The sequence below is a fragment of the Pavona decussata genome, unplaced genomic scaffold, assembly GCF_977016875.1.
Source record: "Pavona decussata unplaced genomic scaffold, jaPavDecu1.1 SCAFFOLD_69, whole genome shotgun sequence".
Lineage (NCBI taxonomy): Eukaryota > Metazoa > Cnidaria > Anthozoa > Scleractinia > Agariciidae > Pavona > Pavona decussata.
In genome coordinates this window covers 1,242,383-1,261,073 of record NW_028145488.1, presented here as the reverse complement: position 1 = coordinate 1,261,073, position 18,691 = coordinate 1,242,383, and the positions used below count along the sequence as shown (strand labels likewise).

General features: G+C 39.0%; 1 protein-coding gene and 1 pseudogene across 1 annotated transcript in view; both read right to left on the bottom strand.

Moving 5' to 3' along the window:
• Positions 1-18,691, bottom strand: part of LOC146477695 (uncharacterized) — an 83,920-nt gene that overhangs the window by 10,452 nt on the left and 54,777 nt on the right. Inside the window, exons 8-11 of the mRNA XM_085113123.1 lie at positions 4,519-4,829; positions 2,673-2,814; positions 1,363-1,665; positions 659-961 (exon numbers count right to left, since the gene is read on the bottom strand). Of these exons, the coding sequence (XP_084969249.1) occupies positions 659-961; positions 1,363-1,665; positions 2,673-2,814; positions 4,519-4,829 (1,059 nt within the window). The remainder of the gene's footprint in view (positions 1-658; positions 962-1,362; positions 1,666-2,672; positions 2,815-4,518; positions 4,830-18,691) is intronic.
• On the bottom strand, positions 14,192-15,334 carry LOC146477698 (uncharacterized; annotated as a pseudogene).

Here is an 18,691-nt window from a genome sequence, read left to right as displayed (position 1 = left end):
AAACCACAATGCTCAGTCAGATACTTATTAGAAGTACGTTCCCCCCATGCTCCTGACACGAGACAAATGGATCATTGAGGTGTGATACCGATCAGTACCTTAACTGTGTTATGGTGCTTATAATTACTAAAGGTTTGGGCCCTTGCAAGTAGATTTGAAGGCCGTTCGATAAATATTTCAAAGCAGTCAATGATTATCGTAGCTTTCTTTTCGAAAGAATACTTAAAACACCTTGGCATAGTTCTCCAAAGCTCCTCTCTTTCTGGCTAAACAATCAATGGTGTCAGTCTAATATCCATCACAGTCATCCAGGACAAAAATACCCTTGAGACTATTGACTGGCTTACATCAAATCTGTAAGCCAAGTCTTGCTGTGGTACATTTAATCTCAGCTTCATAAGAACTATAACTAACTCTTGAAAGGCAGTCAAAGTCTTACTTTTCCGTCTTAAGTACCATCTTAACTTTTTTGATGTTTCACTAAAGAAATTTCGCATAGAAATGAAAGAAACGGATAATATTTACGAAGAACTGTAGCCGCGCGACTATACTCGGAATCAAATTTGGAACACCAACATGGCGGACGGAAATGATTGCCATGGGATCGCGTCACGTGACTGCATACGCTCTATAATATAGCTTGAACGATATCTCTTACCATCTTCCTTTGTCCTCACAACTTTAACAGAACTCTTTGGTCCATCCCCAACAGAAGTAAAGGCCAATACTTGAAGTTCGTATTCTGTGAACTTATCCAATCCTGTAACAGTTTTGGAAAGAACTGAAACGCTGTTAATAAATGGAACGGTTGACGATTCATCAGAGCCTTTCCTTTTGAAGTACAATTTAAATCCCGTAATATTTCCATGTCTGGAGCCCACTGGTGGTAGCTGCCAAGACGCTAAGATACTAGTAGAAGTTATTGCAGTCACTGTAAATCCGCTGGGAGCTTTCGAGGGAACTAGAATTAAAAAACAAACAAACAAAAATCTTTTTTATCTACCCGTGAAATCAATTCATTAAAACAATGTAATTGTTGCCTGACTCAGTCAGGCGATCAATCTATGCTTCAATCAGCCTTCAGTGATCAGTTGATCAGTCTTTCATTGAGCCGGTCATTTGTTAAGTTCGGTCAGTCGGTTGATTTATCAATTACAACAAAATCACTGGTCAAATCCAGCAAGGCCAGGGTTTTTAATAGTTTTAAGGCTTCGCCTTTATATTTTCACAAGTGTTAGGGCTGTTTTATCCAGGTATTTAATAGAATACTTAAAATTAAAAAAGCCAGAGGCAAACGTTTTCCTGTACAAGATGGGTTAGAGTATTTGGAGAAAATAATATAGCCTGATCGATATCCCTTACCATCTTCCTTTGTCTTCACAACTTTAACAGAACTCTTTGGTCCATCACCAAAAGAAGTGAAGGCCAACACTTGAAGTTCGTATTCAGAGAACTTATCCAACCCAGTAATAGTCTTTGTGAGGATTGAAGCGCTTTGAATGGTTAGAATGGTTGTTGAGTCATTAGATTCTTTTCCTTTGAAGTACAATTTAAATCCTGTGATGATTCCATTTCTGGAGCCCACTTGTGGTAGCTGCCAAGATGCTAAGATACTAGTAGAAGTGATTGCAGCCAATGTAAATCCGCTGGGAGCGTTTGAAGGAACTGGAGTTAAACAATCAAAACAACTCAAACCGTCTGATTAATTTATCCGTGAAATCAATCAATTAATATAATGCCTTTACAGGTCAGTCAGTCAAATGGTCAAGCAATTCGTCAATTATTCTATCCATCGTGAGTAAAGCAGTCTTTCATTGATTCAGTTAGTCGGTTAAACTCAACAAAATCTGAATCAGTCACAAAAAGGCCAACTCAATTAAACAAGGCTCTGATTTATTTATCCGCGAAATCAATCTATTAATAATAATTTAATTGATAGTTAAGTAAGTCAAATGATCAATCAACGAGTCCATCATCATGTCAATCATCAGTTGACCAACCGAAGGCTACTCTATTGAGTCAAATTTGTTGACATCATCATTAACGTAAAGGCCTGTTTAAACGGTTTTAACAGTTGGCTAACATTCATTCAACAAAAGTTGAACGAGTGTTGGGCAAATGTTGGATGAACGGAGTGATCAAACGGCTTCAACGCCATTTATAATAATACTTTCAAGAACAAAGGAAGTGTTGAAACGACGATGAATGGAACTTTAAACCAATTTAAAATTGATTCAACACACTTTCAACAAGCATTCAACATTTTTTTACACTTTCAACGATGTTGAACGACTTTTTCAAACGCCCCCGACATTCAGTTCAGCAAAGTGTTGAACGCATGTTGAAGCAAAATGTTCCAACGGGCCTTAACATTGATTGAATGACCTCTTTTTAGTGAAAAGCTTAACAATGACAAATCAGAATGTGCGAGTTAATAGTACAAAAATGACGATTTTTTTTACCTCGATAAGGAATTAGCTTTCACGCGCCTGTTGTAAAACGAATACGAGAAGAGATCAAACCTTTCGTCAAAGAGTGTAGTCTACTCGAGTCCAGTTCGTTCGTATATCCCTTGGGGACACGGCAAGGTTCACTAAACTACGCTATTAGCTCATGGAATTCATTTAAATTTGCCGTTAAAAAAAACTACAATGAAATTAAATAAGCAGTACCTCCAATTGCAATAACTCCATACAGCTCTACTCTCAGAGCTACATCAAGTGAAATTGGCCGAAACCGAATGAAACTCGCTACTGCGATCTCCTGAAGACTGTGCTTTACAATATCCCTTCTTCCGCTATTTCCGTTAAAGATCTGCAATAAAAAAAATGGTGGTTACTACCGCTGGTATGAAATTCACTTTGTACAGGTAGTGAATAAACAAACATAATATTATTATGTACATAGGAACTCAGTTTTTTTGGTCATCTCGAAACATCCCTTGAGAGCTGGTTACAGGAAGTAGCCGAGGGTCGCAAGGGTCTGTCCACTTCTTGTCATGTCTCAAGCACTCTTCTTAGTATTCTTGCATTTCCTAGCAATGCGGTTTTCTGAATCTTCTCCGGTCTTGTCCTTATACCAATTTTCTCTTCCCCTTATCGAGACATTTTGAGATTGTTCCAAAAGTTCTTACAACAACAGGTAACGCCTCCACTTTCCCCATAGCCCATATCGTTGCTATCAACACGCTTGAGATCTTTTGGTCTTTCTCAATTTTTTCTCTTTCCTTTGGGGTAACTGTGCAGTCGCCAGCTGGTTTTGCCACATCAATTATTTTGCATACGCTCTTGTCTTTTACTACAACCAAAATAGCTGGTCTTCTCGCCTCTCGGAGTTACATGATTACTTGTACTCGGTATGTTGAATCCCCAAAGCACTCTGACCTTGTCAGTTTCCAGCACTCTGTCGGGTTGATATTCATAGCATTTTTCTCCTCTATCCAGCACGTAATTGACAAAAAAAACTTTGTCAGTAGATTTGTCGCGTCATTTTATTGTTGTTGTTGCTGCTGTTGCTGTTGTTGTTTAAACTATTTTCACTTTTCGTATCCGCTGTTAGAATTTTAAGAGCAGATTGTAACTTTCCAGGAATTGTTCAAGTGTCTGACGACCAGCGAGACTTTCATCGTTGCGCCCTTTCATAGTAGACGTCCTGTCTGTATTGCCCTGACTCTCTGTTGGCAATGAACTTCTTGTAGTTTTAAAGAGTACAAGTCAACTTTTGCATTGTTTTTGGGAAGATAGTGTTAAGCTTTATGCTCATCAGCGCTTGCACAGGGCTTATCCCGCTTGTAGGGTTGTTCCAAAAGTCTAGCTACGAGTGCAAGATATGGATCTCGTCTGCTCATAAACTCTCTTCTTCTTAGTGGCAGTAGTTTTACTTTCTAAGCGTTTTTCGCGTGAATTCTAAGTAACTGAGGATGTTTTGAGCTTGTAGCCGTGTGTGTGAAGCTCTGTAGCTTTATGAAGTCTTTATAAATTTTTAGCAAAACCGTTAGGCTCCATTGTCGGATACTACATGATTGGAAGTTCCGTATCTATTTATTTGGTTTATTTGGGTTTTCTTAGTTGGGTGGTAAATGAGACTCTGTAAGTTCCCACGGTCAGAGTATTTAATTGCGAACATTGGAGCTTGTTATCAGTTCTCAGTTCTTAGGGTTAGTTGAAAGAAGTCAGTTGTCAGACGAGTTGTTATTGATGCAGTAGTAGAAGAGCTGATGTTACAAGCCGTTCATCAAGTCAAGTAAAGTAAACCTGAAAATGTAATTCAGTCTCGGTACCTCTAACGCTCAAAGCCAAGCGAGTGCTCAACACGTTTGGTGGAGAATCCATTCTTGCCATATTTTTACCGCTTTAGAACGTGGTAATTAGCTAATTGCCGATATGCCTTATTTAGCAGCATGTTGGTTTCTAATTTTTAAAGACACGAACTACGCGGCATGTCCTACGTGTGACAGATTATGCGTGGCTCTACAGAGCCATTATTAATTACCGAGTTTTGAAACTATTCGTTACAAACCTTTGTTATACCGTTCTCTTTGTAGGTGACCCAGTTTGTATTGTCCAGTGATAAAAGGAGCTGGTACTTTGTTGTCCACTGATCTGCGATCGGATTTCCTTGAGTAGCTACAGCGCAGATAAAGAACACGTACTTTAGATCGATTTGCAGGTACTCGTAGATGGCGTCACTATCAGTCCTTGGTGACCAAGCGCCATTGCCATTCAGACGAGCATCAGAAGGCTCATAACCACTACGCCAAGACGAGGCCGAGAATCTATCACTTGGAACTTCCCTATGACTGGCTACACCAACTGCTTGAATTTGACAGGCTGAAATAATGTAAATAATAAGTTCAATACAGAGGTGCCGTAGTTGTCAATTTTATGTGCTTTGAGCCAACGCATCGAATCCCTGAAGACCGTCGCATACGCTACCCGAATATAGCAAAGGCTAATCGAGACGGGTTACAAATACTACTTTTAATAACAACAGATATTTGACAACTTAATTCTGACGCAATTTAAATCATGTACCAAGAGTAACTTGAATGTGTATCTCACGAATAAAATCAAAAGCCTGTTTACTGAAAAAAAATATGGGCTTTTTATTCCTATGGCGATAAAATAGTGCAAATCGAAATGCCTATAATTACCATAATGAGAGTATGTTTTAATTGGTGAGCTTGAGTCTGCTCCCAGTGTCTTCGGAAGCGTAAATACTGGTAATATTGTATGGACCTCAGGGGGACGTCCCAACTGTTCAATTCGGTGGATATCTTCTCGGAAGGCCATAATCGCCTAAGAAAGTCGGATTGAGTTGTAACGAAACTCTAAAGCCTTCTGCGACAATAATGTCAGCTAAAAATTTCATGATACTGGTAAAGTGATTCATTTCGTTATGTCGTTAAAATATACAATGGTTGGAAAGAGGCTGGCATTTGCATGTGTTAGTTTCACTTGCACGTAAAAATACATTAACAATTGATTCAACGTGGCGGGATATCTTACATTAATGTTGTTTCAGTTGTCTTGCCTGATTCAACCTTGATCATGATTGCCTGCTTGGAGCTAAGTGCTGCTCTTATTAAATTATATAGATTTATTATGCAAAAACGTCAGAATCTGCTGCGGTCATTTGTTTATGGATCGTTGCAAACTGGGGAAAGACCCCCTTTGTTTGTTGATTACCGGAGGTGGGTGGGGGTTACCCTTCTCTTCAGGCAGTTTGACATAAACACATGTATTTTCTTTCCTTTTGTTATCGTTTCAATCAAGAAGGAAAAGGGCAGTATATTTCTTGCCTTTGGTTTTCCACTTTCTTTTCAAAAGAGATACTTACACTATCCTGAATTTGCTTACTGATTTGCAATTTCTTTAATTTATAAAAGATATTAGGTATTGATTGTACGACTCTTCTATCTTCAATTTTCAGTTCCCATTTGAACACAGCTGTCTTGAATCCAATATTTGGAAGTGGATTATCTGGGCTTTTATAGGAACCACGTTTAGTGGCATTCAATAGTTTTGACCATCATATCTACAAGTTACTCTCAAAGGAACACTGCTGTTCTCTTATTGTTTATTTCAACCATAAGGTCAATCTGTAAGGTTGCATCAATAATGTTAATTTGGGTGGTGTCAAAATTAATGAAAAAAATTTACTTGTGTTTATTCAGGAAGCTTATCACAATAGCAAGGAGCCGTCGGAAAACAAATGGTACCAGGGCTTTCTTTATCCTGGCGAAAACTTCGTTTAAATAATCATCCCTTCAACATTTCGATGTTTCCACGAGGCCTATCATGACTGGCTTAAAAATCTTGCTATTAATGGCTTAAAAATCAGAGTAAAAAAGCAAGTGAAGGTACCTCTTCGTGCGGAGTATACTTCAACTCCGCAGAGTGTGAGTGGCCCAGACATCCCTTTAGTAATTTTAATAGTCACATATCGTCCGTACAAACTGGGGCGACAGAAAAACGACATGCCTCTTCCTTCAGGAACGCTGTAATGACCGCCACATTTTGGATTAGATAATCCGCCATTACTGGATATTGAACCTAGAAACGAAAATATTGCAATTTGTGATCACGATCAGAACTTCGCTTGTATGTGACATGTACCAAAAGAAAGTAGAACAGCTAATGAAACACATTGTAGGATGCAGGGTGGAAGGTGACTGAAAAGTTGCTTACCGAATGTTTTGTTAACTGTTTTAATTATTACTCCAGAGGATCCATACAAAAAAGTGTCCACCAGCTTTTCACCGCACAACGAATCAACTCAGAACTTGAAATTAAAATAAACGTATTCCGCCCTAAATATTCCCTGTTGTTATTGCCCGTTAAACCGCTATGATTTATTCATTTTCCAAGTTATGCCTTTAGTAGTCTTATTCAGCGTACAAACAACTGACACAGGAAGGTTTGATGTGACTCCAACATACCAACTCTGATTTCTAATGGATTCAGTCTTCTTCCACAGCAGTCTCCTCTGTTGACAATGTACACTTGAATCACAGGCTCCACTCGTCCCAGGTCTACTCTCCACCAGGGATGAATTGCGTCAAGTGTGTGTGTACAAGATCGGTGAAAATAATCTGTATTGCTGCCACCATCTACCGCATTGCTTGCGTTACCAAGACCACTCGGCGTCGTGTTTATTTGGTCTGTTGGCTTGTGAAACGCCAGATTTTCTTGAGGGAATAGTTTATAAGTACGAATTTAGTTTTCAGTTTAAGATGTCACCATCAGTACGGTTTTCTGTCATATACGAATTGCCACAAAACAATTCCCAATGTATTAGTTATTGGTGTAATTTCCATTAACAGCTTTAAACCAGAATAAACGTTAAGTTATTTTGGGGGAAGTAAAGCTATATACACTCATGAAACTTACACTAGCGCGCGGTTGAGCAAAAGAACCGGTCATCTTTCCATTGGTATAAACACTGTACTGTCCCGAAAGACCTTGACATGAACAGTTTTTCGTCCTTAAGAAGTGTAACAATAAGTTCGGTTGTTAATGTCCAATCGGACTCAATTCGAGCCAAGCTATTTGCGTGCCATTATTTACTCCCTAGTTTCATCCACAAAATTTCAGCGGTAAATATCGTAACAATTGAAAACTAATTCCTCTCGTTTTTGAAGGAGCAAACATGTCGTTAAAATTTCAAAGAAAGGGTCTGCTATCATTTTCCATCGATAATTGATAAGCCCATTGACCTATCAAATGGTCGATAAAACATCACATAGAGTGGTTTTAAAACCCGATAAAACCTTCTCCTTATTGGTATGCGGTGTTTAATGTATTTCTCGTATGCTAATTTCCAACGTTCACTAAAGCATCATTGTTATGAACTCTCTTGACACACGCTTTTTCAGGAATGTTTTTGAAGCCGCTCAAACTGACTCGCAGCGCGTGTTTTATCGTGTCTAAAACCCCTCGGCTGCGCCCCGTGGTTTTCAGCAAATCCCGCTAAAACAAGCTGCTCGTGTTTTAAACATTACATTAATTGTTCCCTAAAACTTCCTGTAACTTAAATTTTCAGATAAAGAATCCGAACAGATCTACTGTATTAGCTTACACAAGCATGTCATTAAACCATCACAAAACGTTCTCAGTGGGAACATATAGGAGACAACATGTTGAGTATTTTGCTTGAATTTCTTCGTTGGGTACTCATGTATCATGACTAGTAGATGACAGATTTTCGCTGCCAAACTAACACTTCATATAAAAATTTCCAGCCTCTGGCCATAAGCCAGATGAATAGTGCAGCAACTTTGCCTCTTCCTCATCATTTATCCCTTTTTCATCATTGCCAACTTGATTTATGTTAAATTACCTCGTGAGTAAATTTCCACCTCGCATAGCTGAAGAACCTGTTTCTTTGTAGTCATGATACCAACATATCTCCCAGTCCTCAGTGGATTGTTGTAACATACAGCTGATGCTATAAAATCAGTAAAACTGTACCGTCCCACACATTCAGGGTTCATTGTAACAGTTGAGCTGTGACCTGCCGTTGAGAGGAGAAAAGGAGTCGCAATTTTCACAAGCAGCTTCTTTTAGTAAGTATTTTGTATTCGCTTTATAGATATCAAACAGTGTAATCGTGAAAGTGCCATTAGCTTATAGTTCTTATATTGAGGCATTTTAAAAGAGCGCAAAATGTGAATTTAGAGAATACTGATAAAAACCTGGCCATAAATGTGGCACCACAACAATACAAAAATAAATCTAAACTATTACAGTGTCGTAAACTCGACTTGTGGTGCGAAACTTTATAAAATGGCACAGACGAAACAAATCATGATCACAACCAAAGGAAAGTCGGTAAATAACCCTCCAATGAAAAATCACTGACAAGTCATTTAAATATAAATCATAACCGACCGTACATTAACTTTTTACCAGCTCACACCAATCCGTTGACCATGAAGGTTTTCAGATCATCTGCAATGGGCATTCCGCCGTCCAAACTTAGCTCAGTCTACCAATCTTTGCTTAATAGGTCAGCGTAAAGGCGTTCGCCTAATGCTGTTTTGCATTCTTGCGTAGTCTTGTAGCCATAACATTCTATTGACCATGCGAACTTCATAAACTGACACGTGATCCAAACTCATAATATATATATATATATATATATATTTAGCCAAGTCTAAAAGCGGAGCTCCACAATTCCTTTTTTAATAGCATTTATAGAAGTCTGCTTATCTTATGAACGTAGCAACCTCACAAATTCGTCATCCTTGCTGCAGTTATATATATTTTTAGTGCATGTGCAACAAACTGAACATCAAAAATAACAATAGCAATGCAATACAGAGGACAAATATACTCAATGTCGATTTGTTGTAACAGAAGGCATTTTTTCTTAATTTACCTTTTCCCGGGGGCAAAATTACTCACTCCTGATTGGTCGAACGACAAAAATACTCTCTCTTGATTGGCTGAGCACGCCAGTTCTACATTTTGTACCCCAAAAAAGCTATTTGTTTCAGGTTCTTTGGAGTTTGTCTTTTTAAGCCGGATTGTTTTTACCAAAAATACTTGGAAATCAAGTGCTGTAGCTAGAAAGGAAATCCCTGAAGTTTAATTTTCGTGTCTCTTACAAGAAACAGCAAAATATTACTTGTGTCAAAAGTTAAAAGCTTGGATCGGATTGATATTGTTTTGTTTGATTGAGAAACTGAAATCAATCATGGCAACAATTAATATGCAAGTGCTTTCACCTCGCTACTTCTTCTTCCAACGAACGATAACCGAGCATAACAGTATCCTTTTGATAGAAGGAAGGAGCAGGTCAAATTCAGTGGAAGAAATTACTCCGCAAGTTCCTTCTTTGAATCCACCGTTTTCTATTTTTATCGATCTGTGTACGTGTGATTTTCAAGCGGTAGTAAGCTCCAATGTAGGTGAATCAATTTATTGATGCCTAACATTTGGCTTAATTGTTTTTAGTTTGCTCCTGAATTAATGGCATGTGTAAGTATCCTCTTAATGACATGTGTCAGCATGTAACGGTGAACTCTTCTCGTCAGTTTTCTCGTCGCGCAATTTGGGAAATTTGGGCATTTCTACTCAGCCTCGTGTGAATGCCTGTTACACAGGGGTGTAAGGTATCCTCTTGGACCCCAAAAACCTCCTCTGATCTTAAAAAGTCCCTTGGTGAACTTCATGTTTTTTACAGTTGATTTTGTGATTTTCCATCATTGTTTACTTAATGACTCCATCAATTGCCTCATAATAAACAGGTTGTTTCAAAAGTACTCACCTAATGTTATTTTGTAGTCGTTATTTCTCATGAGGTGCTCCTGGTAATGGCTCCACCAAAGCCGATTGACTATGCGCACTTCAAATACTGGCACGTGATCTGAGCCTAGGTCCACTCGCCACCAACTGGGGTTGTTTTCCCAAGTGTGTGAACAGTGTCCATTCCTAAATTTTGTGTCAGAATTCCCATCCACTGCTTTGTCTGATGAACCTCTACCATATATGTCACTGACGTACGTCGAAGACTGGGATGTGCTCTTGCTAAAAGCAAGGTTTTCTGCGTTAAAAATCAAATTGCGTTTTAATTGGATTACGTCAACTGTAGTAGTATTTTTAGTTCGTTCCACATGTGTATGGTGGCATTTAATAGTATTCAAAAGCAGCATTATTAGTGAGTCTCAAACTTTTGCGAAATACAAGAACTAATTCTCCAAGTTGATAAAAAGGTGCGCTGACGATCTTACTTAAATTATTTACTAGTGAACATATTCAGTAAAATTGTAGGTTTTGGTTTGTTCTCCTTTTAATGTATTACAAAACTACAAAAATGCCTTCCGATTGTGCGAGAGGATCGGGCGGGAGAAGTGGTGGTCAAATAAGAGAGAAGAATAACTATTACATACACGCAGAAAGTATGTCGCCGGTACCCATTTATACACCTGAGTGAAGACACACAACGAAGAGCAAAGTTTCATCTCTAAGGAAACAGCACAGTAATGAACCAGCCTTAGCCTTGAGCCACAGACCCTCGCGATCTGATCCGACTGCCTGATCGAAAGTGCGACAAACTAACGAACACACCACCGCACTTTTGTAGTCAGCTGTTTATATATTGTATATTTGAACTGTTTTATTCATCTTTGATGTACTTTCCACTGCCATTCTTGATTCAAAGAATTCAGCTCAGTAACATTTAACAAAATACTCAGGCATCTATAATTTGTACTGAAATTAACTTTTCTGATTAGTCAAGGTGTATCTTCTATGTCATGATGTTGCATGATTACGGAAAAGAAGGCTATTGTAAGTCAAAATTAACTGAGGAAACCCATTCCTTATAAGCCCGGTGGCTTCCCTTGGGCCTCCTCGCCAATAGTGTTTAAAGTGATAATTAGTTTTTTTTGCATTTGAACAACTTATGGCAAAAACAATAAACTGAAACTGAGACAGCACCAGATCGGCTTCAACTTCTAAGGCAAAACTAAATGATGTTCTATTTAACAATGAGATTATGAGCTCGAGATATCTATCGCGTGATAACTGATGAGGGCGCAGCCCGAATCCGGCTATCATGCATAGTAATCGAGAGCGAATAATCTAATTGTCTTAGTATAAATCTACTAGTCGTTCAAAACTAAACAAGTAAATTATCTATATCCTCATTGCAGACGCTTCGAAAACGCGAGGAAGCGGCCGCCATTTTGTTGAAAATTGCTACTCACTATCTATCAATGAATAGATAGCGAGTAGCGTAGCTAACCAGAGAACGGCATTCGTGATAGAACGCTAGTAGATTTATACTAATGTCAGATATTCTTGACAAGGCTGGGTGGAGGTCAGAATCCACTTTTGCTAAGTTTGATGACAAAACGATTGTAGAGGACATTTTGCCAATAAAGTTTTGGAGTAAAATCTCACATGGTCCCTCTGTGGGTGACAAGGTGGAATTGAAAAATTGAACGACACTAACAAGAAGTTGAAGTTCGACTGGAATTCCAGTTGTCACCAACACAGAGGGATTACGCGCCCTCCCTTGGATCCCACCTGTGTTATAGCTTGACTGCGATGCCCAGGGGTGGTGCTTTGAAGACTAAGTTCACGCAGGCGCAATGCTATCTCACGTAATCCCTCTGTGTTGGTGACAAGTGGGATTCCAGTCGAACTTCAATTTCCGGTAAGTCTCGTTCAACTTTTGATTTTAAGACATATTCATTACGTAGCAATTTTTGTAAAAGTGGGCTCATTACTATTACAGTTGAGACTGTTGAAAGATAAAGTAATAAGAAAAAAAGTATTTTCATAGTAACATGGGATTAAAATCAATGGCAGAGCTACAGTAAATCTTAAAATATATTACATAGTCATATTAATCATTAAGTTAGGCTCAATACTAAAAAGGCTTAAAAATTGTCGCATCAATACCAGAACATTGTAACACACCCTTACCCAACGACTAATTGTGTCTCCAGACACAGGCCTATACTTCTTTACATAACAGTAACAGTTTGCTACAAGGCTCCCAAAGAAGCTCAGTTTTAATGAGATACTCTCTAAGAGTGGTCACCATACACAGCCTTGGGTTCGAAAATGTTTCAAGCTCAATCACCATGCATTTTGAACTTGTTTTGGACTGTTTGGCATGTTCTCGTAGCTGAAATGCTTTAGATAGCCTGTTCTGCCATAGACTCAATATTAAGAAGAAGTAGTGATTACCCCCGTTAGGCAGTGACTAAAGCTAACAACATCGTAAGTTTCAAAGTTAAACCCTTAAGAGAAATCTCGTTTACAGGAGATAGAGTCCTAAATAATCTAGAACTTTGTTTCCATCCCACACTGCAGTATAACGAACCATGGCAGGACGAGATTCAAATCCTCCCTTAAGAAGCCTGATAAAGATAATAACCTAGATAAGGACCTAGGTCTTAGATTCGACTCCTGATAGGAGCACTCGGAATTTCTTTTTCCGAGTTTGCCTTCGTCGTTACCATTATCATTTTCATTTGTTCACCAGGCTTAAAATATTACATCACAGATTGCACATATGCCACACATGACATTCCAATCCTAGCAGTATGCAGGATGTTTGTCCCATGAACCTAGTTTAATGGCTTTAGCTCCCACGGGTCCCCTGTAGCTCAGTGGTAGAGCATCCGAACTAGTAATCGGAAGGTCTTAGGTTTGACTCCTGATAGGAGTACTCTGAATTTCTTTTTCCGAGCTTACCTGCGTCATTACTGGATAATATATCATTCTCATTTGTTCACCAGGATAAAATTATTACATCACATTTCCCTTTTATTGCGCATATACCACTAATTGACATTCCAATCATAGCAGTATGCAGGATGTTTGTCCCATGAACCTAGTTTATTGGCCTTAGCTCCCACGAGTCTCCTGTAGCTCAGTGGTAGAGCATCTGCACTAGTAATGGGAAGGTCTTAGGTTTGAATCCTGATAGAAGCACTCTAAATTTCTTTTTACGAGTTTGCCTGCGTCATCACTGAATAATAGATCATTCTCAGACTTTTCTTTGTTTAATAGAAAACCCACTTTAGTGAAAAGCTGGACACTGTCCTGTACATTTTTACCGCAGTCATCTAATGAAGGCCCTTAGGGGTAAGAATCATCGATATATCCAACATTCATGTGCCCTACTTACCTGAAAGTGGATTAAAAGTTAGCAGGTTTAAGCAATTTGTGAAAAGCCGAGGAGCACATGCAAGACCGTTGGGACGGCAGGTAAACTGAAATAATTTCCCCTTTCAAGAGAATTTTAAATATTTTTGGTAGTTCTCATCAACTGGGGACAGAATAATAGGCATCTTGTAAATCTATGGATGCCATATAGATGGTTGCCGGTATATTGATTCAGGTTCTTCAAATTGACGATGACTCCATGTCCTCCTGTATTTCTTTTACGAAGAAATATTGTGGAGATGATTCCTCCTTGGCAGTGTTGGGATTTAACAATGACCCTTTTTTTGCTACGTTTCTCTAACTCTGAATCAACAATGCGTGTTTCTTCCGGATTAAACGGAATTTACTCTGGAGGAAGTACTTGTGTAGGGGGACGGTCGACAAACTCAACATTAAAACCTTTAACTGTTTTAAGAATCTGTTAATCAGATGTTAACTCTCTCAATTCAGGGAGGAAAAATTTCAGTCTACCTGCTGGCTTAAGTGCTGGTTCTATGCCAAAATTATTTGAACTTATCTCTGGTAAGTCTGCAGAATCTGGGTTCACTTTTTCTGACCCTTCTGCTTGAGGCAGTCTGAATTCTGCGGTCGTTCGCCAGCACAAAAAATGCTTCGGTTGGCGGACTTTTAGAGGATCGAGATTTGTATCCAAAATGAGTGTAGCTGTGGCCTCTTTGATGAGACATGTTAGATGTCACGTTCCGACCAACCCAATTCACTTTGGAGATATCTTTTACTTGCTTACACAAATCCTCCCCGAAAGGTTCTGCAGTCACTGGTATAGACGCTGAGCAAAGGTGCTTATAATCAGAGTGCAGGTCCGGTTTGATGACTCGACCTGTTTCCGTCTAGTGCTCAGCTCGGTTTTTGCATGAGCAAAAAAGGAAAGGCTATCGATGGCCTCTTGGACGAGCGCTTTCCCGCCATTTATCTCATTGACGTTTTTTTTAAATGGCGTCTGCGACTCGAGCGAGCGCTGTCATGCCCTTCACAACGGATGTTTGCATGCACTTTTTGAAAAGGTAGGTCTTGTGACCCAACAGAAGGACTGAAGTTGTCCCGGCCAGATCAGTTGAAGTTAGTCTTCAAGCATGCCTCCCGAACAAGACGCGACACAATTCTTGTGCGTTCTTCGTGAATGGGAGGTCCTGTCTCCTCCGACTTAAGTAATTTTTGAGAGTTTGCAAAAAATCTCTAACCAAACTGGCTCCGTTGGATTGTTTCTCGGTGCCATGTTCTATGAAATTAGTCAAAAGGTCATTGACCTTTGCATCAACATCCATGTGCCTACCGGGCGATTGTTGTTTTGGTGTCACCTTTTGGCGAAGTTCTTGTTGTGAGGAATTTGACGGATTACTGTCGATTGGATCACCCTCGGTGACCTCCTCGTCTTCAACCACGTATTTCTCAAGTGTTTGAGATAAAATATTCGCCAAAGACTGTCATCTGTGAAAACCCTTTTTCCATGTTTTTTGCAAGGCACTGAGCTGAGCGCTCGCCATGTCGTTGTAGCGGAAGTGAATTATGACTTCACGCTTGTCTTTGTCAGTGCTGCGTTTCGGGCGCTTATGCGATTTCTCTCCCAGTGCTGAGTGCACTTCCACAGGAACTTCATTAGAAGTACCAGAAGGCGATTTAACCGACATTGTAAAAATAAAAATGGCCATTGCAGCAAAATATTTCAAAACAAGCGTTCACGACCAAGTACAACAACGTACTGAGGTCACGCAAGCGCAATGCTATCTCACGTGGACCCCGTATGGGTGACAAGGCGGAATTATGGATTTTCTTCGAATGTCTCATATCTGTCTATAAATCAACACTAAATGGAATAAATTAAGTATACATAGGGCATAAATTCAAAAGCTACAAAAAAGTATTTCAAATTTTATTCTTAAACGTCATTGACCGAAAGAAAACCTCAGAACTAGTATTGTTATTTTACCTGGTTTTTGTTTCACTCCATAAACCTCTGTCCTCATACAGAACTTATTGTAGCTTGTTTTTCCCTCGAATCGCAGCCATCTTATTAAGATGCCATCCCAAATAATGTTCTTGTTCTCGGTGTTCCTGTCTCTATTTCCTTGGAAATTCTGAAATTTGGAGTTTAAATAAACGAAAAATGATACTTACATTTCAAACTTAAGATTACCTCTTTCGGTTTAAAGAACAGTATGCAAGGAAAAAACACACGCTTGACGCTTGCACGTATGAGCGTTTGTAACGAGACCGGAATATCGCTGGAAGTGGTAAGCTATCCATTATATGGCGAAAAATGTCTCCTTAAAGGTAGTTTCTCTGCATGAGATCGAATTAGCCTTCTCAGTTCAAGGCTTGTTACTTGGCTGCAGTTTTTGCTGTATACTAAAGCTCACCTTAACTATACCATTGTCTTCATAATTTTTCCACGTTTTACCATCTCTAGATGATTGTAAAGTGTATGTCTTTACCCAGTCATCTGCTTGGGAATTCCCCTGAGTTGACACAGCACAGATGATATGAAGCGTCTGTAGATCAATCTGTAGATATGGATTGCTATCATTTGTGGACGCACACCATGAGGATCCTGCTGTGTAGTTCAATCGGCCATTCTTGGCTGGTGTGCTGATATTTAGTTCAGAGGAAGCTGTGATTCTGTTATCTGGGATTGAGCCACTCTGCATTCCAAGATCCAGATCAGTACAGTGGCCTGTCACAAACCAAGACAAAATGTTTTCGCTAATAAGTTCCACTTTGCTTATTTTTATAGTCAGTATACTCAGAGAGGTCTGATCATGCCCTTATTCGCGAATTCCTGTCACTAATTGGGACCAGATCTCATCATTCCACGAATTCGTCTTTAAAATATTCTTTATTCATCTTTAGAATATTCCTCCAAATAAAATTCTTCTTCTGATACAGAAACCTAAATATGGACTTGTAATGATCGCAGCAATGAGAAGAACATCAAATACCACAAGCATACTAATTCCTTTAATTTAGCTTTCCGAGGACGGATTAATCTAAGGTCTAACAAAGGGAGAGTTACAAGGGGGGTGGGTAGGGAGAATGGGGAGGGGGTAATAGGTAGAGGGGCTAATTAGACATTTGGCAGATGGCAACGCCAACTAGAACGTCAGTTAGAAATAAATATTGATTTGTCTGGTACTACCTTGTGATTACTCCAACCCATTAAACGTTCACAATATGAACGAAAAGTACAGGAACATAATTAGTAGCAAAGGCGTTCATGTCCACAAAGGAAAAGAAAATTTCTAGCGTTGGGTGCCCACGTTTTTCATGTGATATGTTATGTGACATCATTGTCTTGCAGAGAACGTCGTGCACAGCAAAATTTTGGCTAATAAAAAAAAGAATTTTTACGTTCTTGTTATAGTGGCCGTCATGTTTTTGTAAGGTTTCTATTCTACATATGCACGTGCTGATAGCCCACACGATAGCCAAAAATATGGTACACTAAATAATGGTGCTCACAATTCATTTAGATTACTTTAATATTTCGGTCTATTTGCCATTCGTAATTTGGTGTTATGAGAAGTCGATTATGACAGACGGGTGATGCAAAAACTCGCAATTCAGTTTTGACTCGGGGTTGGGATGACAGGCTTAATCAAGAATTAGGAAAGCATTATTAGAGTAGTTCTCATTTGCATGTGGTAAAACTAACAAAAGTAATCACTCTGGCCAATCACAACAGACGCGAACAACGCAATGAACCAATCAGAATTCGAAGTCAAAAAATACATATGACCGGAGCCAAGCGCACTGAAAACGCGTGCGAGCAAGGCACGATTGGTTTTGGAACTTTTGATAAGCAATCTCGAAATTCGCTATTCTCAACAATATCTTGCTCGAATAGATGTTATTCATTGGTTGAGAAACTGGTGCAAGGTTTGTTAACCAATCACAGAGTGCAGTAAGGCAAAATAAAAGCAAACGCGAAATTACTTTCGACAGTCAATTGAAAACAAGTCTATCATTTTTATCTCTCAAAGAAGAGCTTAAAGGGGAGTTACACCTGCACGCCATTTTTCCGCCACTTGACATGGCTTAAATAAAAATATCTCATTCGCGTTTCAAGCAATCCAAAAACCCTATCATCATATCGTGAATCTGTATTGTGGGGTACGTTGTGAATTTTTAAGTGTTTTTTGGGTATATTTGGGAGGAGTAGTTTTTCTAGAAAGATTGGTGAAATTAACAGTGATTTAGTGAAGTTTTAAAATTAGCATTTGTAGTTAATAATTAATAGACGGATACCAAGTTAGTCCACAAGCAACCTGGGGTGCTCTTGCGTGGGTACAACTGTCTGTTAGTGTTCCAAAGATTATTTTCTTTCCTGTATCCTTTCTTAAAACCTCTTCAAATTTCATTCAAATTTAGGTGTATTGCCTCCTTAAGCCTTGAGATGGCTTTCTTAATACTTACTTTTTCCAGAATAAATTTGTTTTAGGCGAAGAAAGAGTCACTTGTGTTCCTTTTGAAAATCTTTTAACTTACTAGGTTGATTTTTAATTCACTCTGTTATTTTCCTTCGCAATTTTCCCTTAAAAACACCTGGCCAGTCAAACGATGATAGCACAATAGGCCTTATCACGGTCTTCGACGCCAGTTTGACGAGTAGGCAAACACGTCTTGAAATAACAGTGTTTTCTTGGAAATCCGATGTCAAATAATTTTCATAACACATCGCTTCTGAAAAATTCATGAATTGGAAACTTTTGGCACTAGGAAAAGGATTTAAAAAAAATTGGAGGGATGTAGCTGTGCCAGAAAACGTCCAGTCGTGTTTTGAACTTTTCATACATTTTCTTGTATTTTTTTCCCGCGAACTGAATATTAACGTTCTTGGAACCTTATGCTGGTTTTAAGACAATTCCAGGGGAGGAAAACCCTAGTTTCAACCATTCGTCTATTGAGAATATTAAAAGGCAAGAATAATTTTCATCGGCCACCAACAATGTAAATGAAAAGATCCTCTCGTGGAAAATTCATTATTCATC